Source organism: Prionailurus viverrinus, chromosome C2, assembly GCF_022837055.1.
Source record: "Prionailurus viverrinus isolate Anna chromosome C2, UM_Priviv_1.0, whole genome shotgun sequence".
Lineage (NCBI taxonomy): Eukaryota > Metazoa > Chordata > Mammalia > Carnivora > Felidae > Prionailurus > Prionailurus viverrinus.
This window is the reverse complement of record NC_062569.1, coordinates 89055680-89079942: the sequence shown is the minus strand read 5'-3', so window position 1 is coordinate 89079942 and position 24263 is coordinate 89055680. Positions and strand designations below refer to the sequence as shown.

Here is a 24263-nt window from a genome sequence, read left to right as displayed (position 1 = left end):
TTCCAGGCCCTCCTTTTGTGAACCCTGGGATACTTTTGCCTATAATTCATTTTTTATCTCTTTTCTTTCTTGCTTTCTTTTCTTTCTCTCCTTCCTTCCTTCCTCCCTCCCTCTTTCCTTCCTTCCTCTCTCTCTTTCTTTTCCTCCCTCCCTCCCTCTCTCTTTCTTTCTTCCTTCCCTCCCTCCCTTTCCTTTCTTTTCTTCCTTTTCTTTTCTTTCTTTCTTTCTTTCTTTCTTTCTTTCTTTCTTTCTTTCTTTCTTTCTTTCTTTCTTTCTTTCCTTCTTTCTTTTCCCCTCCCCTCCCCTCCCCTCCCCTCCCCTCCCCTCCCCTCCTCTCCTCTCCTCTCCTTTTTCTTAGTAGGCTTCATGCCCAGCATGGAACTCAGTGCAGGCTTGAACTCATGACCCTGAGATCAAGACCTGAGCTGAGATCCAGAGTTGGACACTTAGCTGACTGTGCCACCCAGGTGCCCCTGCCTATATTTTACAAGGAGATTAAAAAAACTATCAAGGGGAGCCCAGCAATTTTAGACCAACACAGGAAAAGACCTGGGCTAATTATCAAGATTATTACTTGATTATTACCAGGTGTGTCTGTCTCTGTAGACCACAATGGCTTTAAATCCTCCCTGGCATTTAGCAGAACACTACTGTCTCTGCCATGAATGGGGAGTTGACTTTTGCAAGGTCATAGGACCAGCTGTCAAAGGTGGAGTGAGTACCTCAGGGCGGGAGGCCAACAGTGATTCTAGGGTGTCTCTGACCAGATCCTAGCTGAGAGCATCATGACTACCTAGCTGATGTGCAAAAGAAGCCCCCAAGGAATGACATGGCTACTTTGAGGAGGCCCCACTGAGGACCACCAGGAGAAAATGCTTGCCTGGCAGAAAGAAAACACTGGATACGGCATATAATGAACATGAATCCTAGGGGTGCCCAAAATACACCTGAGACCACTGTGAGGGACAGCCTTCTCAGGTGACAAGCTGCTTCACGCCATAAGCGTAGGCCCTGCTTCTACAGACTGCTCAGCCTATTTCCGATGTGCAGATGGGGCTGGTCTAAGTTCCTGATGATATCTATTTAAGGCAACTCTTTAGCTAACTCCATGGAAACGAAGAGAAGTTGGTCCTACGACACCACGGGTCTGTTTGTCCCTATGTGATCTCACCACGCTGGGGTGAAGAGTCCCTAGTAAAATGTGCAAGTGTGCGGGCACACTTGGGTAAGCCCCCTGCTTGGTTAGCAGATATCTGCAGATACATGGCTGCAGTTATTAGAGTAAAAGGAGTTCCCAGACTGAGAAGGAAGCAAAGCACTTACGCAGAAACATCAGTGGGAACATTTCAACTAGCGCTGTTTGTGTCTGTGTTTATTTTTCCCCTTATTCCCCTTGTTCTTCCTCCAGTTTCAAGTTCTTCAAAGGGTCCACTGTTAACAACAGCATCCTTAGTGTGAACCCCTCCCATCCAAAGTCTGAACCCTCATGGTTAGTCCCCATAGTAACCAGAGGTGTTGTGACTTCTGTCACAGGATTGCCTAGTGCTATTAAGTTCCCACAGGGCAAGGTTTCATGTTTATTGCTACCTCAAACGGGTCTACATGGGATGAGAGGTCACCTATGTCTGTTTACTTTTCAGCTCAGGGTTGTGTTTGCTGGAGGGCTGAGGCAGCGTGATGGTGAAATGAACCAGGCAGCACATGGGAATAAGACAGGGGTTATTCAATGCGGGACAGAAGGAGCAAGGGTTCAAGGTAGTCTACCAGCTTTCCAAATGATGCAGTCCAGGGCTGGGTGCAGTCAATTATTGAAGACCTACTGAGTGAATACTCTTCTAAACTTCTGAGAAGTGCTTGTTGAGGATGACATTGAATTGTTCTCTTTATACCTGTTTCCAATCCCCCAGTTTTAACTACCCAAACCACAGGAGGTAAAGCATGTGCAAGGGCCACAGGCTAAATGTCACTGAATTTTCTCTCAGTTTCCAATCTTATATCTTAAAAGCAAATTCCATAACAAGAAGGGTTACTGCTACGACCCCATGAAAGTAATGTGTTCTGTGGAAATATCCTTTATATCTTGATGTCAAAACTAATAGACACCATGCAAATAGATCGTAAGTAAACTGAATATTAAATTATGTAAATAAGAGGCTCATGCCACCATTCTCTTAAACCCTCAACTGACTGGTAGCGTCTTTACCACCAAACACAGTCCAGAGGGAATCGTCAGAGGGAACTCGAGCCTGAGCTGCACCAGGCAAAGGGATACGCACCGAGTAATACACATCCGTCATCTGGAGGAGGTTTTTGGTACTTCCATTCTCATGCATTTCAATAGCTTCTCGGCCCCAGTCTTGTGAGCGAGGGTTCTTGGGGTACTCAGCATAGGGAGACATTTGGAAATCCCCACTTTTGAAGATGAGTTTGCTTATGTCATTTTTACTCTTTCTGTGGAATGAAAAACATTTGGAAATTTAAATGAATAAGTTCTGTAAAGAAATGATATCTGTGAAAGCACATTCTATTATTTTAGAAGGTAAATTAGACTGAAAGCTACCATTATATTCTTCTGTAGATGTCCACTGAAAAATGGCATTATTATTATTTTTAGTGTTTGCCTAAAACAAGTGAAAATTCAATTAGATGCAAAAAAAAAAATGCAAAACAAAAAAGTCTTCCAACTCGAAGGGACAGGTTACCAGGGACAGAGAGGACAAACACAGCTGCAGCAAGGTAGACAGTCTCTTCTGGGGACAGAGGTTGCTGCCTCACGGTGGAGCCAGGGAAATCAGGGTCATAAATTCCCAGAATGCTGGCACCAAAGGGCCTTTAGGATTCTTCAGTCCAGTGGTTCCAAACCTGCCTGAGCACGAGAATGTACATGGAAGCTTCTAGATCACACCAAGATTTACTAAAAAGAGGAGCTCTGGGGATGAGACAGTTCTGGCTTTGCAAAGAGATGAGACTTGCTCCCCAGGTCACATTTTGCTACTAGCAAAGTGGGACTAGAGTTCAGGCCTCCCGCTTCACCAGCCAGTGCCATTTTACCACATGAGGCTACTTCACAGACCATAAAAACAGGATATTTCACCTGCAAAAATGCCCACCTGTTTATAGTTCCCACACATATTCTCCTTTCAGCAGGTTAGGGAAAGCCCAGGATAAGTTCCCTACCTGTGAGGGTTCACTAGCTAGAAATGGTTGAAATATGTGTGATTCGGGGTGCCTGGGTGGCTCAGTTGCTTAAGTGTCAGAGTCTTGGTTTTGGCTCAGGTCATGATCTCACAGTTCATGGGATCAAGCCCCGGATCAGGCTCTGTGCTGACAGTACAGGACCTGCTTGGGATCTTCTCTCCCTCTCTCTCTGCCCCTCCCCTTCTCTCTTTCTCTCAAAATAAATAAACGTTAAAAAAAAAAAAAAGAAATATGTGTGATTCACTTATCGAATGGGCCTGGGATCAGACATTTTTAGTTACATTTGCCCTGGGTAAGATATTCTGAAGTTTCTTCCTTTTTACCTCACTTTCCTATAAATAAACTTTCTGGGAAGGCATGAAATGACTCAGGGTCATAAAACCAAATGTCCAGCATGTGGCTTAGGCGTTGTCTTTCCTTGCACGTTAAGAACAGACCTGCCACTGTGTTGCTCCCTGGAGGGCAGGGCGTCCGGTTTCAAACAATGACTTACTAATTCACAGTCACCTTCCCTTTGCAGCCCATGGTCACAGGCTCCTTCTCCAGGCGGTTATACTACCTGGTACTGCACCCTTAGCAAATATGAGACTTACGTCTCCTTGAGGTTTAATCCCTCTAGCTTCTAGTCTCATACCCAGGATTTTATTTCCACTCATAGTTTGTCTTTGATGATTTGGTGGTAACTTTGTAAATGACAGGCAAAGGACCATGTTCCCGAATGGGCAGTTAGGGTACACTGCTCTCTGCAGCCTTCCTAGAGGTGAAGGATATCTTAAAATGTCATTCATGCCAACGGTCCAAAAGATAACTTGCTATTTTGGGAAGTGCCATCCATCTGTTGCGTCAGAGAAATTCCTGCCATTTATAATCATCTAAATCAGAGGTCATAACTTTCTCTTATCTGAATAGATAATCACTGAGAATCCAACTCCTTCCTTTCTCTTCCTTTTCCAGTAGAAACTCAATCACACTGGCTTCCAAGAGGCCCAGAGCCAAGCCTTGTGCTGAGCCCCTGCTCACCCCACATGCCTGCTACAAATTGTTTACTGCTAAATTATCTCAGGTAACCCTCTTCATCTTTGCTTCTAAATGTGCCCAAAGTGTACACACCAGTGGTTGTAGTATATTCAGACTTGTGCAACCATCATCACAATCAATTTTACACTTCCATCACCCCAAAAAGAAACCCCCTATTCCTTGGCCATTACTCCCCAGTCCCCACTCCCCCTCCACCCCAGCCCTAGACAACCATTAATCTACTTTCGACCTCTATTAGATTTGCCTATTTTGAACATTTCATATAAATGGAATCATATAGTAGGTGGTCTTTTGTGACTGACTTCTTTCACTTAGTATATTTTCAAAGTTCATAAACTTTATAGCTTGTGTCAGTACTATGCTCCTTTTGATGGTTGAATAATATTCCATTGTGTGGATATATCCCATCTTGTCTATCTAGTCATCAATTGGTAGATATTGGGGTTTTTTTCACCTTTTGGCTCCTATGAATAATGCTGCTATGAACACTCATGTACATGTTTCTGTGTAGACACGTGTAGACACACATATTCAGTTCTCTCCGTAGCTACCTCAGAGCAGAGGTGCTGGGTCAAATGGCAACACTATGTTTCACTTTCTGAGGAACTGCCAGACTTTTTCAAAGCCGCTGCACCATTTTGTGTTTCCACCAGCAGAGTGTGAGCATTCTAATCTCTCCACATCCTCACCAACATTTGCTATTTTCTTTCTTTCTTTTTTTTTAAATAGCCATTTTAGTGGGTGCGAAGTGGTATCTAATGGCAATTTCATTTGCATTTCCCTAATGGCTAATGATACTGAGCATTCTTTCATGTGCCTCCTGGCCATATGTTTATCCCGTTTGGCGAAATGTCTATTCAAGTTCTTTGCCCATTTTTAAATTAGGTTGCATCTTTATTATTGAGTTGTAGAATTCTTAATATATTCTAGATACAGTCCCTTATTAGACATAGGACTTTCACACACTTTCTCCTGTTCAGTGAGCTGTGTTTTCATTTTCTTGATAATGTTCTTTGAAGCACAGAAGTTTTTACTTTTGATGAAGTCCAATCTATCACTTTTTTGTTGCTTGTGCTTTTGGGTATTCTCTTTTAGTAAAGGAAATAAAGTCCCATGTGGTATCCTTTTCTTTGTTCAATGGCACTACCTATCAGGAATTTCCCTTTCTCCTTTTTTTAATGGTTCAGTCATACATTATGATTTAATACTGCGAACCACCCCAACCATTCTTTAAAAGAGTAAAAACTGACCTGTGCTTAGCACAGGCAAAGAGAAATAGAATGTGAACCCCCATCACTCACCGGCAGCAGGTAACAATCAGCGCAATGCCTAGAATAAGGAGAAGCCCGCCTCCTGCTGCTGCAATCACCACGGTGATCAGCTGATAGGCTAAACAGGTTAAAAAAGGATAAAAGTGGACAGGTAAGAGGTAATAAATAAATAAATGCATACGAAGGAGTGATTCCCTCCCCAGCCCATAGCTATCATCAGGCCTTAGCTGGGGACCTCACCTTTCATTCCTGGGCCCCTAGGAAGGGCTCCTCAAGGCCAGCACTGCATTTTCTCTGTTGGAGAATAGTACAGTATACTACCCCAAATATTCCTTGTTGGCATGCTTATTTTGAGCTGATTATTTTTGAGAAACTGCAACACAGGAGAAGCTCTGAAAAGACCAGGAGTAACCCTCGGGTCGCCTGGGCGGTTCAGTCGGTTAAGGGTCTGACAGCTCAGAGCCTGGGGCCTGCTTCAGATTTTGTCGGCTTCCCCCTCTGCCCCTCCCCCGCTCATGCCCTGTCTACCTCTGCCTCTGCCTCTGCCTCTACCTCTGTCTGTCTCTCTCTCTCAAAAACAAAATAAACATTAAAGGGGCGCCTGGGTGGCTCAGTCGGTTGGGCGGCCGACTTCGGCTCAGGTCATGATCTCACGGTTGGTGAGTTTGAGCCCCGCGTCGGGCTCTGTGCTGACAGCTCAGAGCCTGGAGCCTGCTTCAGATTCTGTGTCTTCCCCTCTCTCTGCCCCTCCCCTGTTCATGCTCAGTTTCTCTCTATCTCTCAATAATGAATAAACATTAAAAAAAATTTTTAAATAAACATTAAAAACAATTAAAAAAAAAAAAAAGAGGAGTAACCCTTTTGTAAGGGAGATTTACATTAGAAAAGGGGCCTATGCCGGGAAGGCTGCTGTGACCAAAGATCATTTTTTCAACAAAGAGAACTGGTCTTCCCCGCCCGGCAGCCTTTGTTGACCTAACATTTCCTCCTCTTACCTTCACCGGCTTGCCTTTGCAGTCCCTGACACCTAGCCCTTTCCTTAATTCAGAAGGGTATATAAGCATCAAATATCTGGCTGCCTTTGAGCCTCATATCTTTGTGGGGTTCCTATGTGTGCTATATAATTAAAATGGTTTTATTTTTCTCCGGTTAATCTTTTACTGAGGGGAGGGAGGTACGGTTCTAGAAGGATAGAGGGGGAAATTTTTTTCTTTCCCTACCTACACTGTTTTGAGAAGACCTATCCTTTCTCAGCCACTCCTAGAATGGTGCATGGATCCCAAATTCTACCTGTAGACCAGCCCCGATGTCATTTTCACTAACAGAAAACTAAAGGAGATGCATGTGAAAGGGCGGGCCTACGCCAGCCGACTCCATCTTGTTCTGTGTCCTTCACCTTGACCACACCTCCTCCCCTTGAGTAAACCCTCCCTCACCTGCCGGACCCTTCCCCAGGACCCCTCCCCAGCCAATCGGCTGAGGCCATAGCCATTACCTCACCAACTGCCCCCAGGCCCCAATAAAACCTTTGTCCTTTTGAAACTCACTCTCTTTCCCTGGTATCTCACCGCTGCTGCGTCGGTGCAGGTAGGGGATTGAGCTCGAGCTAGCTCGAATAAAGGCTCTTTGCTTTTGCATCGGGCTCGGCTCCCTAGTGGTCTTTGGGGATCACGAATTCTGGGCATAACACATGAAGTCTTCAAAAACTGAATCTGTTGGTTTTACAACTGTTCTAAGATTTTAGCCTTCCTACTTTTTTTTTCTCACTTAAGATGGGTGCATTTTATTATGTGTAAATTAGGCCTCCAGTAAAGTTGTTTTTTAAAAAAAGTAATGGAGAAAATAGAGAAACATTTCTTGACTACTTCCCACACTTTGATATTAATTGTTTTTAAAGTTTTTGAATTGATGATGATAAAGTAGATATAAAAATTCTTTATTTGGTTTTAGGCTCTTACTTGATAAGATAAAAAGTAGGCAACCCTATATTATAAGAAATATTACTGGTCAACTAAGTCTAGAGTTCGGGAATCACTGCATGAACCATGCTAGGCACTGAGTTGTTCACTGAATACATACAAACTGGATTTAACTACCAGATACTAGCAGTCATGTATGTAAGCACACATATCATATGTAATAAACAATATTAACATTTTAATTAATTGGTTTTATACCTGCATATTTCTGGCAAAATTACATTTTCAATAAAGTATTCAGAGGCACCTGGGTGGCTCAGTGAAGTGCCTGACTTCGCCTCAGGTCAGGATTGCACGGTTCGTGAGTTTGAGGCCCATGCCAGGCTCTGTGCTGACAGCTCAGAGTCTGGAGCCTGCCTCAGATTCTGTGTCTCCCTCTCTCTACGCCCTACCCCTGCTAGCTCTCTATCTCTCGCTCTCTCGTAAAAATAAATAAACATTTAAAAGAAAAAGTCTATTCAGTATTCGGATTGGTTTTTTGTTGTTTTGGAAATATAATTAAAATTGTGTTCCCAGGTCGTAAGGTGTAGGATGTTTAAAAAGGGCCAATAACCAGACTTTCTATAGTAAATTAAGACTGGAAACATGTTCTCTTGGTATTCAGGTAAAGTCAAAGTAATGTGCAGAGCTGACAGCAAGCAGACTGTGTGATAAAAGCAAATAGAAGCTATCCAACCACTTACCTATCATTTATTTAAATAATTAGCACAGAAACCTGATTATCTTGAAAAACCATCAGTATTAAGGCATATAGGAAGCAAAGGCAAACCACGGAATGAGCTAATCCTCTCCCACATCTCTTGACACCTGTCAACAAAATCTCTTGAATTTGTTGACTTTTCTTTGTCCCCACCAACACCACCCTAAACTGCCATCAACTTTTGACCAGGCAACGGCAACCACCTCCCAACTCACTTTCCGGTGCCCAGTCCTGCTCACTCATTTCAAAGAACAAGTCTGATCAAGCCGTTTCTCTGCTTTAAAATCCTACAGTGGCTTCCTTTGTTCCTAATGAAAGGCCAAAGTCTACTCCTGCTTCACCCTCCACACCAAGTTCAAATTTTCCCACTTCCAGCAAAACGAGCAGGCACTCATTTTAGAAGCCACCCTTGCAACTGGCTGCCAGTTGTGGCAGAGTCCTCCTTGGAACAAAAGTTGTGTCTAAAAAGAAACACAGATGGGGGTGCCGGGGTGGCTCAGTTGGTTAAGCGTCTGACTCTTGATTTAGGCTCAGGTCACGATCTCATGGTGAGATTGAGCCCTGCTTTTTGGGCTCTGCGCTGACAGTGTGGAGCTTGCTTTGGATTCTCTCTCTCCCTCTCTCTCTGGCCTTCCCCTGCTCACTCTCTCTCTCTCTCTCTCTCTCAAAATAAAGAAATAAATGTTAAGAAAGAAAGAAAGAAAGAAAGAAAGAAAGAAAGAAAGAAAGAAAGAAACACACACAGATGGAGTAGACCAGTGCTTCTCAAACTATCTGCTGCCAAAGCCCAGTTCTTTGTTGGTGATTTTGGGTATTGTTTTCAAATAAAAAAATACAGCCTCATTGACAATTCCTGCCTTTCCCTACAGGCACCAATCATGAACTTCCCTTTCTCCATTTTTTAAGGAGTCCTGTGGACTGGTTGTATAAAATAAAATAAAACTTTCATGCTTGGATGTCACAGCCATATCGAATTAACATAAACGTTCCCAGGTGCTCCCTCTCCAGTTTCGTATTACTCTTGTCCTATCCAGGAACGGTCCACAGAGCACATTTTGAGTAGCAAAGGTACAGACCAGCATTTCTCAAGCTTTCCTGTGCATCTGAGTCACCCAGAGGGCTTGTGGGAACACGGATGCCTGGTCCCCAGCCTGAGAGATTGAATTCTGTAGGTCTGGAGTAGGGCCAAGAAGAGAGATGATCTCTGGCAAGATTCCGGGGCATGGTGGTGCTGCCAGACTGCAGACCAGACATGGGGTGGCACTGGCTTCAACTGCACAGTAGAGAAAAGAACACTGTACTGAAAACAGAGGACCTCACGCACATGAGCATAAATGGCTGGAAGGGGATCCACCAAAACATTCATAGAAGTTGGAGCTGCCTTGGGAAATCATGGCTAAACTTCTACTTTCTTCTTTGCGCTTTTCTATACTTCCCAAATGTTATTCATACACACACACACACACACACACACACACACACACACTCACACACACGCACTCACACACACACACAACCTCCCTCCTCTTTTTTAAAGCGTATGTTCAATGCTCTTTGGCAGTTAGGTCTTATTACCGGGAACTTGTAATGAGCTTATGGACAAGATAACCCATAATTTTTTCCCTCATATGTGCTATCAAGTGAGTTCATGAACTAAAACAGATCTTTTGAACTTAAGACTGACCTTGGATTTATGATGAGGCCACATAATGATGTACAAGAGCATGGGGTTTGAATAAACACCAAATATAACATTTATAGTTTTGTGGGTGTTCTGTTTATTTATTGCGGTGAGACAGAAGGCAATGAGTGCCGTCTTAGGCTTGTCCATCCCATCCTTTCTATTGGAAGAGATTCTCCTGAATGATGAACTTGGAATTCTTAGTTCTACTTTCTCCTTGACATTTGTTGATATTTTACAGCCTATCTTTTCTTTATTCTTTTTGTAGTTTGATCATAGGTTGATGCTGCTGTCGTTGTTGGGAGCCCATTGTGGGCTTGGTCTTTCCTATAAGCTACATTTGTCCTTGTTTATATGCTCATTTGGATGAAAACTACTACAGGACTGTTTAGGCAGCCCCTCTCTGGGAACGTTCACACCCCTCATGTGCAGGTTACACCGGGGGTGGTTAGAGTGGGTTACGTTTGTGTTTATAGCACCATCCCTGGCTACAGCTGACTGGTCCAGGAGTAAACACATGATCCAAGTGGATCAGTCAGTTCCTTCCCAGGATTTGCAATTTGGTGAAGAGAGAGAGAGAGGGAGAGAGACAGAGACAGAGAAAGAGCGCATACACGCCTTCTCTTTCAAAATGGCTGAATGGTGACACGTACTTGAAGCTGCCTGCTGAGTCTATTTTCAGTCATGTTGTCTGGGAAGGAGGGAAAGCCTGCACATGGACACACACAGCAAAGAGTGAAGGTGAGAGATAAAGATGGAGTTTTGTTAATGTGTAGTCTGAAAAGCAAGCCCCTAAGCTCCAGCTGCTGTGGTTCCCCACAATTCCCTGCTTCTTACTCCTTCTGACCCTGGAATTCCATGACACACCCCAGGATCCTTCCACTAAGCTGTCTTTTGTTGCTTAAGCTAGTGAGGCTGATTTACTCCAGAAGAACCTTAGCCAACTGTGATACTGTGATTTATAACAAGAAATATATATTTGGTCTTACCCCTTCCTGACACAAAGTTTTTAAAAGCCTTGGAATTTCCTAAGTGAAGAGAACAGAAAGGTGTCTTTTGTTATATTAAAGAGGTGACTTTTGGAAAGTGCCTGAGGATGGAGGGCTGGTTGCCAGGAGAATCAACCATGTGATTAGAGGGTTGGAATTTTCGGTTCCCATCCCCTGACCTCTGGGGAGGGGAGAGGGGCTGGAGGTTGAATTCATCAATGGCCAATGACTTAGTCAATCATGCTGATGTAATGAAGCCTCCATAACAATCCAAAAAGACAGAGTTCACAGAGCTTCTGGGCAGATGAACATGCAGAGAGCTGGGGAGAGTGGCTCCCTGGGAGAGAACATAGGAAAACTCCCCAACCTTCCCTTGGGCCTTGCTCTGTGTGCCTCTTCCAACTGGCTGTTCATGAGTTACATGCTTTTATAATAAACTGGTGATCTAGTGAGTACACTATTTGAGTTCTGTGAGCCACTCTAGCAAATTAATGCAACCCACAGAGGGTATTGTGGGAACACTGATCCACAGCTGGTTGGTCAGAAGTGTAGGTAACAGGCACTCAGACTTGCAGTTGGCATCTGATGAGGAAGGGGAGACGGTCTTATGGGATCGAGCCTTTAACATGTGGGATCTGATGCTGTCTCCAGGTAGATCATGTCAGAAGTGAGTTAAGTGCTTGGTGGCATGGAAAAAACACACACGTCACAAATGGTGTCAGAATTGAACCAACCAGTACACCTTCTTTTAAAACTCTTGAGCCCATTACAGACTTTTCTAGGTGGCCACATTGTTGTATTTAAAAATTCCTTCAGTTATCCCCATGTTCCCCCTCACTGAGCTCATTAGTAATGCATGGTTAAAATTTTGCCTTTTAAATCTTTCCATTCCTCTTGCCTTCAGAATCTCTGTTCACAGCATTCTTTTTCTTGTCTGTAGCTTGTGAAATGTGTCTTTCTCACATCTATAGGCTGTAAGTGGCCATACCCAAGAGGAGATACAGAGCAATATTCCCCTCTCCCAAGCCCTGCTTCCTTTCTGTTCTGACACTGAGTGAGGTCAGTCAAGATTGTGTGAGATGTTGGCTTCAAGGGGAATGAAATTTCCAGATGACTTCTGGACAATTAATTATCTTTTTTCGTTCCTAAGCAGTTTAGTGCTGTCATCTTGGATGTTTGTTATGAGTAACTGACTCCTGCCAACACACAGCATTTCCACTGGTGTGAATCTTTTTAAAGCCTAGTGTAATAATACAGTGAATGCACTACAAGATACTTTATACATTGGTCACCAGATGGTGGGATGGGTGGGAAGACCATGTAGATCTTTAAGTTGAATGTTCTGGTTTCACTGGAAGCAGAGAAAGAGGTTCATATGTGGGGAAAACAGGCTCTAAATCCTTGCTGGCCATGCTAGGAGGTTGGTGGGGAAGGAGTCTCTGCTGAAGGAACACAGGACCTTTGAACAGAAAGAATGTTCTACAAAAAGGCATGTTGTGAGGGGCACTTGGTGAGCTCAGTCTGTTAAGTGTCCGACTTTGGCTCAGGTCATGATCTCATGGCTCATGGGTTCGAGCCCCGCGTTGGGCTCTGTGCTGACAGCTCAGAGCCTGGGGCCTGCTTCTGATTCTGTGTCTCCCTCTCTCTCTGCCCCTCCCCCACTCACGCCCTGTCTTTCTCTCTCTCTCTCTCAAAAATAAATAAAAATTTTAAAAAAATTAAAAAAAAAATTTTTTTTTTAACGTTTATTTATTTTTGAGACAGAAAGAGACAGAGCATGAACGGGGGAGGGTCAGAGAGAGGGAGACACAGAATCCGAAACAGGCTCCAGGCTCTGAGCCATCAGCACAGAGCCCAACGCGGGGCTTGAACTCACGAACCGCAAGATCATGACCTGAGCCGAAGTCGGATGCTCAACCGACTGAGCCACCCAGGCGCCCCTAAAAAAAATTTTTTTAAGGCACGTTGTGAACATATAAGAGGGATGGGTAAAAACGTCTGCAGCCAGACAAAGGTAATCTAGGAAAATTATGCGAGTTCTATAATCACAAAGTGACAAGAACCACAAAATAGAAAAATGGCTTAGAGGATGGGAATATAAAAAAAGACATTAAAGAGGTAGTAATGGGAATGGTGTATCTGCAGAGTAGAATCATAGTTATCGAAAGTGACCTTATAAAATGATGTAAATGAAAACACTGCACAGCTTACTAGGCTTAAAAACAGGTTACAAAACAGTATATTCTGTTAGAAAGATGCACACATATGTACTTCTGGAAAGATACATAATACCAGTGCTTCTCAAACTTTAATATGTGTATAAATCTGCATATTAATCACATTGAGGGGTCTGGTTAAAATTCAGATTCTGATTCCATAGGTCTGGAGTGGAGAGGCCTGAAATTCTACATTTCCAACAAGCTCCTGGGGGAAGCTGGCACTGCAGGTCCTGTGAGCCATGCTTAGTAGCAAGGGTAGATGCCAGGGTATTGACAGTGCAGTTTAGTAGGTGATGAGAGTGTTTATTGTAGTTTCCTTCTTCCCTCAACTTCTATTTTCTAATTAACTTGAGTTAAAAAATGAAAATTAATGGGCATGTGTTATTTTATATTATGAAAAAACAAAATTAATTTATCTTAAAAAGAGAAAAGAGGTGAAGCAAACCAAGATGGCACGGGAGGAGCCCGTGTAAAATCCAAGCAAAGGAGGAAATGAGGGCACCTGAGAAAAGGTGGAGCAGAAGGGGAAGCAGGGGCATCTCTGTTGACAGTTTGTAAGATCATTCTGAGGCCAGTATAAGAGCTAGAAGGCAGAATTGTTAGGATCTGTGGTGTGAACAGGTGTCTGTTTATTGGACATGGAAGAAAATAAAAAGAAGTACAGTGACAGGTGCAGACTTGAGCTGAAGGGTGAATGCAGGGGGTGCAGGTGGCCCTACCAGGTGCTCCTGGGCCCGTGCTACCTCTGAGACGAACGGGGTTTGCAAGAAAGGCTTGTCCTGACCTCTCCAGCTTGAAGAATATTCTCTCTGAGGAGCAAGAAGTGGAATCTGCACATAACTCAAAAGCTAACAGAAACTTTCAGAAAGGCAGGTCATAGGTTATGCCTAAATGTAGGAGTGAGGGAATCTCAAGACTTGGCTAAACAAAGGTGAGCTCTCCAACTCATTGAGCTTGGGTAGATCATGTGCCCCAAGAAGTCTGCATAGAGAAGCATTTCTTGCCTGCAAAGAATCCAGCCTAAACCCCAGCCCCAAGAAGGCACTCACTGTCATTGGTGGTGAGAGCAGAAGTGACAGCAGTGAGTGGTCAGAGTGCTGTTATTTGGCACAAAACATTGAGTGACGAGCCAGATTCCACAAGGTGCCATCACCATAAATGGGGATGAAATTCAGGTGTTCCCATTCCTTAACCAACACTGAGGGCCGACCTGAGATCTCAAACAAAGGGATAGGTGGAAGGTGCTATTTATTATCAGCCACTATTGACTGCTTTGCAACACTAAAACAGATATCAAAATCGTACAGTGATATTCACACACCATCAAGGAGTTAACAAGTCACCAACACAGGTGGCTGGAAGCGGGTCATCCAGACAGAAGCCTGCCCTCTGCTGGACATAATGATAACAACTTGGATGAAAGCGGAAGGAAAAGAAGTCTCAGGATCAGAGAGAAATATCCTGGCTACTTCCAAGACCCCACAGACATAAGGGAGAGACACAGGAACTTACAGAACAATCAATGGATATACGGGTATATCATCTCCAGACCTGTATAGTCTTTAATGATCTCTGAAGAAAAAAATCACTAAATGCCACTTAGAACAATGCCCTACAGTTCACATCCCTTTCCCCAACCCTTTATGGGGCTTTCCCCTATATCCATTTTCCCTCCTTGGATCACTCTTCCACTCACTGAGAAATCAAAGCATTTTCTGGTAAAGCCTATTTAGGGAGCTGTTTGAGCAAACGGGGTTTGAAGTACTGGCTCCTGAGAGGCCTGTCAGGACCAGGAGACGCCAGAAGGATGTGGCAGATGGCGTCTCCTACTTCCTGCTCCCTGGCTTAACCCCAGAGCCAGACACATCTCCACACTCCTCACCTGCTTTCCTCATTCTCCCTTTGCCATCTGATGGGGTTCTATTCAAATAAGTTTCTTGCACATGTGATACAACTCTACTGTATCTTGAGCCTTGCTCCTTCCCTCAAATTATTCTAAAACCATCCTCTATGACATTATCTAAAGCTTCTCCTTTTCTAATACTTACAGTGTCTTAGAATAAGGTTTACAGGCTCGTGGTGCAATTGCCACTGTTAGCTCTAAACCATCTCTTCTAAAGAACTATATATACTCTTTAGTTCTAGTATTCTAGCATTTGGTGAACACGTCTCAAATTATCGTAACTGTTTTGTCTGACTGTTTAGGCTCCTTCTTTCTACAATGAAAGTTCTAGGCTTTCTTCTGTCTATTTTCATGCGCAGGCTACTCCATTCTCTGATCAATTTAAGAGTGTTCTATGGCTTGGTTCTGGTTTTAAGTGAGGAGTGAGATTCACACTAGAAAGTGAACAAAGATAATTCTGCACCCCAGGCAGCCCCTGTAAAGCACAGATACCTTCCTGAACACAAGCATAAAGATCCTGAACCCAGTTGACAAAGCTCGTCTAAATAGCGATTTTTATAAAGGGACATATACTGCTATCCACACTGTTTTACATAGGCCAACAAACCTCAGAAAAAAACAAAAAAACAAAGACAAAAAAACAAAAACAAACCCAGAAAACAAAACAAAAAACCAAAACAAACAAAACAAAACAAAAAAAAAAAACAAAAACACCCAAACCAAAACACAACAAAAAACAAAAAAAAAACCCCACAAAAAACAAAAAACAAAAAAAACCCTGAAGCCCCCAGTTACGGAATGGATAGGTCACAGGAATAAAAGGTCCAGCATAGGGAATACAATCAATGGTATTGTAATAGTGATGGATGGTGACAGATGGTCGCTACACTTGTGGTGAGCACAGCATTATGTATAGACTTGTAGAATCATTATGTTGTGCACCTGAAACATTGCGTGTTGACTGTACTTCAATTAAAAAACAAAAACAAAAAACTAAAGTCTCCTTTTTTTTTTCCTGAAGATCTAATTGGCTTTATTAAGTGGTTCATGAGTCAGACAGCATCCAATCCCATGTAGGAAGTAGAGAGGAGTTCAGAAGCCCACTTTTTCAAGCACTGATATTTAAAAATAATTTACTATTTTATAATTTTTAAAAAGCATAATGTATGATAACTCCCTCCTCTTGTTAAACTGAGTACACCTGTGATACTGCAATATACTAAGAAATTTTTATTTGGTCTACACTCCTGGTTCTTAGCCTAAGGGCTTCTAAAACCCTTGGAATTTCTGGATGAAAGGGGTGAGAGTTACACCTTTTGTTATTCATTTGGAGCCTTTCTCAACCACACCTCAGTTTATGCTAATGAAGTAACCCTCCAAGGATGGGGGCTGGTTGCTGGAGGAACTTAAATCCCACCTCCAACCTCCAATGGCCCATGACCAGTGATATCATTTATTGATACTACGTACTGGAACTCCCCCCAAAACCCTAAACAAGGAAGTTTTGAGAAATTCTGCGGTGGTGAACACTTAAAGGAGTGGGGAAGGTGGTGTGTCCAGGAAGGCATGGAAGCTTCCAGCACCTGCCCCTATACCTGCCTCTGCATCTCTTTGTTTGGCTGTTCCTGAGTTGCATCCTTTATAATAAACTGGTAACATTAAATAAGTTTCTTGCATACATGATACAACTCTACCGTATCTATAAATTCTGTAAGCTGTTCTAGCAAATTACTGAACCTGAGGAAGGGGTCGTGGGAACCTCTGATTTATAGTTGGCTGTTCAGAAGTCCCAGAGGCCTGGACTTGGGATTGGTGTCTGAAGTAGGGGCAGTCCTGGGACACGGAGACAGTGTCTGACACTAACTCTGGATAATGTCAGAATTGCTTGGTGTGAGGAAAACCCTGACACATTTAGTGTCAGAAGCTTTGTAAGTAAAAAACAGTTCATAATAACATGGAACACCATTTGGTGTGTGATGACTTGGGTCCATCATGATGAATATCTGTACTTAAGTGGTTTTACGGCATGATGGTGTCCTTAGGGATTACTAAATAAGACAGGGTTGTCTACCTCTCCATGGCCTCAGCTTACTACTTAAAACACACACACACACACACACACACACAAAACCCCAAATCACATTAATTCTGTGAACTCCTCCCTTTGTTCTATATGACTCTATACATATTGGCTTTTAGCAATGCTTCCCCAGTCTTTCTCTTAGGCTATTTACTGTAACCTCTTGCTAGTTTGCAGTCAGGATAAAGCCAATGCCCAAATCACCAGTAATCCTAGATGGATATGTAATTCTAAGTCTCTAGACTCTGGCCTTGAAACTGGCTCCGTGCTGGGCACACCAACAAAGCTTTATGTCAGTTAAGTTTTGAATTTGCTTTATTATATTAGTTTATTTATTTATTTATGCTCAAAGAAAGTGCAATAATGAAACTTTCTAATAGAAAGCTTTATACGCAAAGAAAATACCAGTGAAGACATGAAATGTCAGGTATACTACTGGGGAACAGGAACTGGGCACTTTTACACATATTAAATAAGGTCATGTCTACTTTTGGTCTAATAAACTTCGACTGTTGGTATATTCATCTATAGAATGAGGGACAAAGCTATCCTAAAATAAAGTACTGAATGTTATTATTCCTATTGTATCATATATCCAGAATTTCCTTCAATCATTTCTCAGCTCTCCGGATCACAAAATGTCAGTGAAAGTGATCTTAAATAAGTCAAAACTGCTTTTCTCAAAGAACAGAACCCACCCTCCTTACTGAAGCCTGACCTGATTTTCTCGATCAACTGCTATCTTCTCTTGGACTCTTGCTTCCACCATGGATACTGATTAGAGTTGAAAGTCTCAGGCTGGCCATCAAACACCAGAACAGTGTGGTCCCTTTTTCCTCTGCCAAACTAATCCTCCACTCTGCCTTCCTCTCCTTCTGTCCTCAGCCACACCACACACATGGTCCCTGGAACACCACCAGCCCAGGCTGCCCCAAGACCTTCAAGTTGTTCCCTCTGCCTGGATTCCTTCTCCTTCTCCTTCTGCCAGTTGAAGTCTTCCAAAACGTCCAATTCCATCCCCTCCAAGAAATACTGAGGAAGCTCTTCTATTCTCCTGGGCGTGCTCTGTCCTGCCTCCCACCTCCCACCTAGCTTCTTTTTTTTTTTTTTTTTTAATTTTTTTTAACGTTTACTTATTTTTGAGACAGAGAGAGACAGAGCATGAACGGGGGAGGGGCAGAGAGAGAGGGAGACACAGAATCGGAAGCAGGCTCCAGGCTCTGAGCCATCAGCCCAGAGCCCGACGCGGGGCTCGAACTCATGGACCGCGAGATCGTGACCTGAGCTGAAGTCGGACGCTTAACCGACCGAGCCACCCAGGCGCCCCCTAGCTTCTTGTATTAACACTCCACCTTCAGGGCTGTTCAGGAATGTATTCATCTCCTCCGCCAGACCTGGAGCCCCTGGAGAGCCCTCCACTTTCCCCACACCTCCCAGCATAGGGGCTGAGAGGAACCAAGGGAAGGGGAAGACATACACCCTGTGCAGGACAACAACGTTGGCCCCGCCCACACGAAAATCCAGACCATTGCATACTCACGGTTTCCACAGTTGAGACCACCGAGCCCAAATGGGCAACTGCAAGTCAACAAAGAAAAAGAACAAGAATTACTTTCAAAAATCAAAAGAAGTAATAGGAGGCAATCTACCCAAGTAACTTCTAAATAAGGCCTGTCACAAATGCATCAGAATATATGAGCACAGAGCCTACCTCATACAGGTTTCATTTTCAAGCCTATATCCATCTTCACATGCTGAAAGAGAAAAGGGAAATCCATGGATATGTCCCTTGACTTCCTTTGGCCCAAACTGACAGTTAGTAGACACCAGTCCCTTTAAGTCTCCAAGAATATTCTAGAACCAGAAGCCTACAAATAGCTTTAGAATTATCTAGTACCTGCCAACTCAACCTTTTATTTTACCACAGAATTTTCTTAACCTTTTAGTGGCTCTCACTTTCCCATCTATAAAAAAAGGGGATAATAACAGCAATAGTAGTATCTACCTTGTAGTTTCTTGGAAGGAATTAAATAAGCCATGTGAATGGTTTAGCACAGTGCCTGGCACATAGTTATCACCAAATAAATGTTTGTAGTTATAATTATTATCCAACAAATGTAATTATTTTTGGAAGTTTTCTGTGGCCCCTGTGTTACATTCTTCCACATACACACAGACAAATGCTTTGGTTTCTTTAATGTAAGTCAAACCTTTAACCTGCTGCTGCCCTCACTGACCCCTTCCAAGAGGAAGTAGGAGCTGTGACATCCTCTGGGACATGGTCAGGTGGAGCTCACCCTACCGTCTGTGCAGGGGATTCTGGACATATCTAGATGAGTGCTAATCAGCACATCACCCAAGAACATAACTTTGAACCCTCTGGTGCTGCTGCTCATGGACTGAAGGGCCGTGGCCCAGCCATTCCTGGGGATCAGCAGTTTCTGCATTTATTTGATCATGGAACACTACAATAAGCTGACAGAACAGCATGAGCTATAACACATGCTTGGATGGAAGCAGACAATAAAAAATGGCCTCATAGTCAAATTCATTGCTGCAAGAAGTGATAGGAATTTGATTCATGAATAATGTACGATATACTGCATAAAAGATGACAGATAAGAAAAGGTACACAGCATAGAGCAGCAATCCCTGGACAGACAGCACACACACTAATGGTAAGATGTGAATGTCGGCAGCATGCACGGATCAGGGGGTGCATGCCCTGTGGGCTGGGACAGGAGGTCTCTCACAGGCGTCCTGCATCCTCTGTTACGCGTAATAATTAGTGTGTAATAATATTAACTTACGTAGATGTGCCCAATGCTGTTCTTCCTTCTGTTTGTTTAATTTTTAATTTAATTTTTTATTTTTAGAGAGAGAGAGACTGTGTGAGCAGGGGAGAGGGGGAAGAGGGAGAGAGAGAAAGAATCTTAGGCAAGTTCCATGCTCAGTGCAGAGCTGGACACGGGGCTCGATCCCATGACCCTGGGATCATGACCTGAGCCGAAATCAAGAGTTGGATGTCAACCGACTGAGCCACCCAGGTGCCCGCTTCCTTCTGTTTTTAATGTTAGATGCTAAATGTTTCTAGCATCTATTTTGTTGTCCTAGATTATTGAGATATCACTAGAGTTTCATAGAACAGTTCAGAAAACACTGCTCTAAGTAATCCGCAATTCTTTTATAGCAGATCATTAGAGTTGTCACCCTGAACTGTGCTGTTTTGTCTCCACAGAACCACTTTTCCTGAGCTCCATCCTCTTGTAGTAAGGGCTATTATAAGCAGCAGCCCTGGGAAGGCCCCCAGTATCTACTGCAGGATGTCACGGGCCACACTGCCACAACACCACACAGTAACCTCTTGATGAGGACGCCCCAAAGAAATTTCTCTTGGGCCTTGGGGCCTACAAAGATGGGGATGCTTCTGAACGACTGTACTTTGTTTTATGAACCCTGACTCTCTCTAAAACTGTATTTCTCTCTTTGCCTCAGTGTCCAGAAAGCTCAGAACTTGAACGAGTGGCCTACCTTTAGCAAACATGCAGGACTTTATAGCATATCTTTCTGCATATTCACTTTCCTCTAGCTTCAGCAAAGTAGTAGCTTTATTTCCACTTCAACCTAATTTATCTTTTAAATTAAACCTTATTTAGTTTAAGTTTAGGCTTTTTAGTAGGTGCTTCCGATCTTTTTTGCAACAAAGTAGGGCATGATCATATTCCATTTAGGGGAGGAGGAACGAGCCCCTTCACCACATCTTGGGATACCTCTGAGTTTGCTGCTGGCCTTACTCAGGTGGGGCCTTCTTAAGGAACAAGCTGAGAACTCCTGCTTCCCTGGGCACGGAAAGCACCATCCCTGGCAGTCTTCATGCTACAGTGGTTTGTGGGAGCCGGGAAGCCACTCCTGGGTACTCCACGGCTCTTTCTCCAGGGCAGCTCCACGGGGACCGCTGGCCTCCCTGTGACTCATCCCCATCCATCTCAGCACTGAGGCAGGCTGATGTCACAGCAGTCTGTTCTATTCTGAACACTTCTTCCCGGAAATGTTTTTACATCAAATCTACCCACCCAGCCCTCCTCTGCTGGGTGGGAGCTTTCCATCCTGTGGCTGTCATCCTGCCAGATGTAACGTCCATCTGTTGCCCAGGCTGTGAGCTGATGGGTTGGGCTGTTTTCACTCAGCCTCAGAAGTGGCCTGACTTCCTGGTGTAACGATATTCCTTTACTTCGAATGGGCTCCTTTGGTCATTCACCAACGACAGAGTGCCACCATGGGCCTGGTGCTATTCTAGGGGTTCTTAGAAAGAAAGCTCCAGTGCACCTTAGGACCCAGCTCGTCATCTCCACACCCTAGTAGGACTGACCGGTGGAGCACTGGAGACAATGGAAATGTGGCAACTGCTACTGTGTATGCCCAGATTGGGTTTCCCCTATTGACATGGAACATAAGCCAATTCAAGCCTCCTGGCCCTTGATAAAATAAGCAAGTGGTGGAGTCTTCAAGACTCTCTTGTTCCCAAGCTCTGCCATTTGTGTTCTATCATATTTGCTACCCTGTCATCCAGTTGTTAATTCAACAGACACTTGGTAAACCCCACAATGTGCTAAGCATATTCTAAACACAGTTCTGGCTCTCAAGGCACCTGCTGCCTGGTGAGAGAAAGAGGCCTGCATGGCAGAAGGAAGCTAAGACACCTATGGGAAGGACACCTACTTCAATTTTGTATGATGCTTTGAACGTATGGTGAAGACACTGTGAAGATATTTCATGGGAGACATTAAGAAGTGCGTACGTATGTACAACAGAGAACAATAGAGTCCTGCTAATGTACAGATTTAGAAAACACACCTACATACCTCTCTTCCCCATTTATCTGGGGACTGACCTCGGATGTGAAGTGACCAAAAGGGGACTTTTTTAAAGAAAAAAAATGTGTTTATTTATTTTGAGAGAGACAGAGAGAGAGAGCACGAGTGGGGGAAAAGCAGAGAGAGGATCCCAGGCAGGCTCTGAGCTGTCAACACAGAGCCCAAAGCGGCTGGATCTCAGGAACTGGAAGATCATGACTGTAGCTGAAATTAAGTGTCAGTTGGACTGAGCCAGCCATGCTCCCCAGGGACTTATTTTAAATACCCCAGTGCTCCAGCACTAATGGCCAGAAGATGTCACTACAATCCATCAGAACCCGGCCAACGGGGCTGTGCCCAAGGAGCTGCCGAAGCCATTCATCAGAGGCTTTCATCTGACGGATGAAAATCTAAGCGACAAGGATACTGCAGAAACCGAGGCTTTGTGGGGCCTTGGCAAAAAGCCCGAAAGCTGACCAAGGTTTCCTTATGCTGCATCTTAGGTCATTACCTCATAAACATAAGGTTGCTGAAGCCTGTATCCCTGCATTTGGAAAGTCTCTGACGGCCCTGCTATTGCTAATGCTAGTCTGTAAGCGACACGATTAAATTGCTGACTTGGAAACAAAGACAAGTGGCTGGGGCCAGCGAGAAGCAGAGGTGGCAGGGCTGGCTGTCCTTGAGGCTGTGGGAAACTCCAGAGACTCCACACGCCGGTGCCACCACTCCCGTGCGCTCCACTTCTGCCCACTTTGCCTTCCCTCCTGCCAGCTACACAGTGGATTTTAGCAGAGGTCACCTTCCCACATGCCGCAGGACTCAATGCCCCAGTTTCCAAGAAGGGCAAGGAACACATGGCATGAAACCAGGTAAGAGGGAACTAGGAAGCATCATCTCCTTGTATCACAGGGGCAGACGGACATGTGCTGAAAAGCGCTGTAAGGCCATCGTGCCTCAGGACTGCTGGCCGGCACACAGGGTCAGCCTCCCCTTCAAAGCCCACTGCAGGGCTTGCGTGTAGAGCAGAGGGGGTGCACTTTCAAAGCCAGTGTGTGTAAACCTAAGTCAGAGGGTCTGAAGCTCAGGACGACAGCACTGCCCTGAATGTATTTTTATCTTCTCCTGATGGAACGAGCCCTCTGCTGGGAAGTCCTGATAGAAATAAATGACAAGGTCACCTTTCCCCAGTATGTGACTTTCACTCAGATTCCAGTACATCTGTCACCAGTGGGTGTTGGCCAAGCAGGAAAACTGTGTCATACACATTCTAATGTGGTACAACGCTTAAAGCCACACCATGGCCTTTATATTGCTAGTTTTCCTGGTGATTACAAATTCTAGCAGTCGTTTGTAAGTCAGGGACACAGTGCTCTGGACTTGAATTAATTTTACTTTAAAGTAGTTTTCTTGCCATGCATTTACTGAGCATTTTAGTTCAAACTGAATGGATTTAAGTCTCACCTACAAGGCTAGCAGGATTAGGTTTCTGCCCTCACACCCTTCATGAAACCTTTAAAACTGGAACTCATTAATTCACCCACATCCTGGGTAAAAAACAAGGGCAAATGCTGATGGCTTTCAAAGTACCTCCATATACATTGCTTTCTTCAATCCCCAGAATATCCAATGAAGCATCAGCATACCCATTTTGCAGAAGAGGAAACCAAGGCGCAGCAAAGCAAAGTGTCTTGCTCAAGATGATACATAATCCATGAGGCAGAGTCGGGCTCTGATTCTCTTGAGCCTCAGCAGTACTTTGTCTACTAGGCCACAGCTGCCTCTAAAAGAGACAGGCCCGACTCCATGCCTGTGTTTCCATTTTCAAAGATTAGCAGACAATAGAATAAAGCTTTGGGAATTAAAACAACAATTTTCCTAACTTCCTCTAAAAAAAAAAAAAAAAAAAAGGCACTGCCATAGTCATTCCATTCTCTCTTCTTTTCCTTTGAATTTGATTGGCCAGACCCGTTTGCGCAGGTCAGAGATAATGCTATTATTCTAAGGAGATAACGCATTCAATCCTGCTGTGAGCAAAATAACAAGAACTAGTTACCCCTGGTTTAGAACAGTCACACCTAGAGCAGAGAAAAACATCTTCCCTGTCCCTGCCTGGGCCACAGAACCCTTGGGAACTTGCTGGTACCTCGGCAGGAGTGATCCATCTTGTTGAACTGGAAGTAGCCTGACTTGCACTGGCACAGGGCGACACCGTCCAGGTCAGTGCAGATGGAGGTCTCCTTGTCACATTCCGGAGTCTTCCGCTTGCACAAGCTGCCCGCTAAGATGAAAAAACAAGACAGTGAAACAAAACAAGACCTCCTCCACTGCAAACCTCAAGATACATCAACTTTC

General features: G+C 44.0%; 1 protein-coding gene across 1 annotated transcript in view; it reads right to left on the bottom strand.

Annotated features, from left to right (window-relative positions):
• HEG1 (heart development protein with EGF like domains 1) overlaps nt 1–24263 on the bottom strand; it is an 89615-nt gene that overhangs the window by 5675 nt on the left and 59677 nt on the right. The window contains exons 13-17 of the mRNA XM_047874009.1: nt 24055–24189; nt 18770–18812; nt 18599–18636; nt 5538–5625; nt 2277–2451 (exon numbers count right to left, since the gene is read on the bottom strand). Of these exons, the coding sequence (XP_047729965.1) occupies nt 2277–2451; nt 5538–5625; nt 18599–18636; nt 18770–18812; nt 24055–24189 (479 nt within the window). The remainder of the gene's footprint in view (nt 1–2276; nt 2452–5537; nt 5626–18598; nt 18637–18769; nt 18813–24054; nt 24190–24263) is intronic.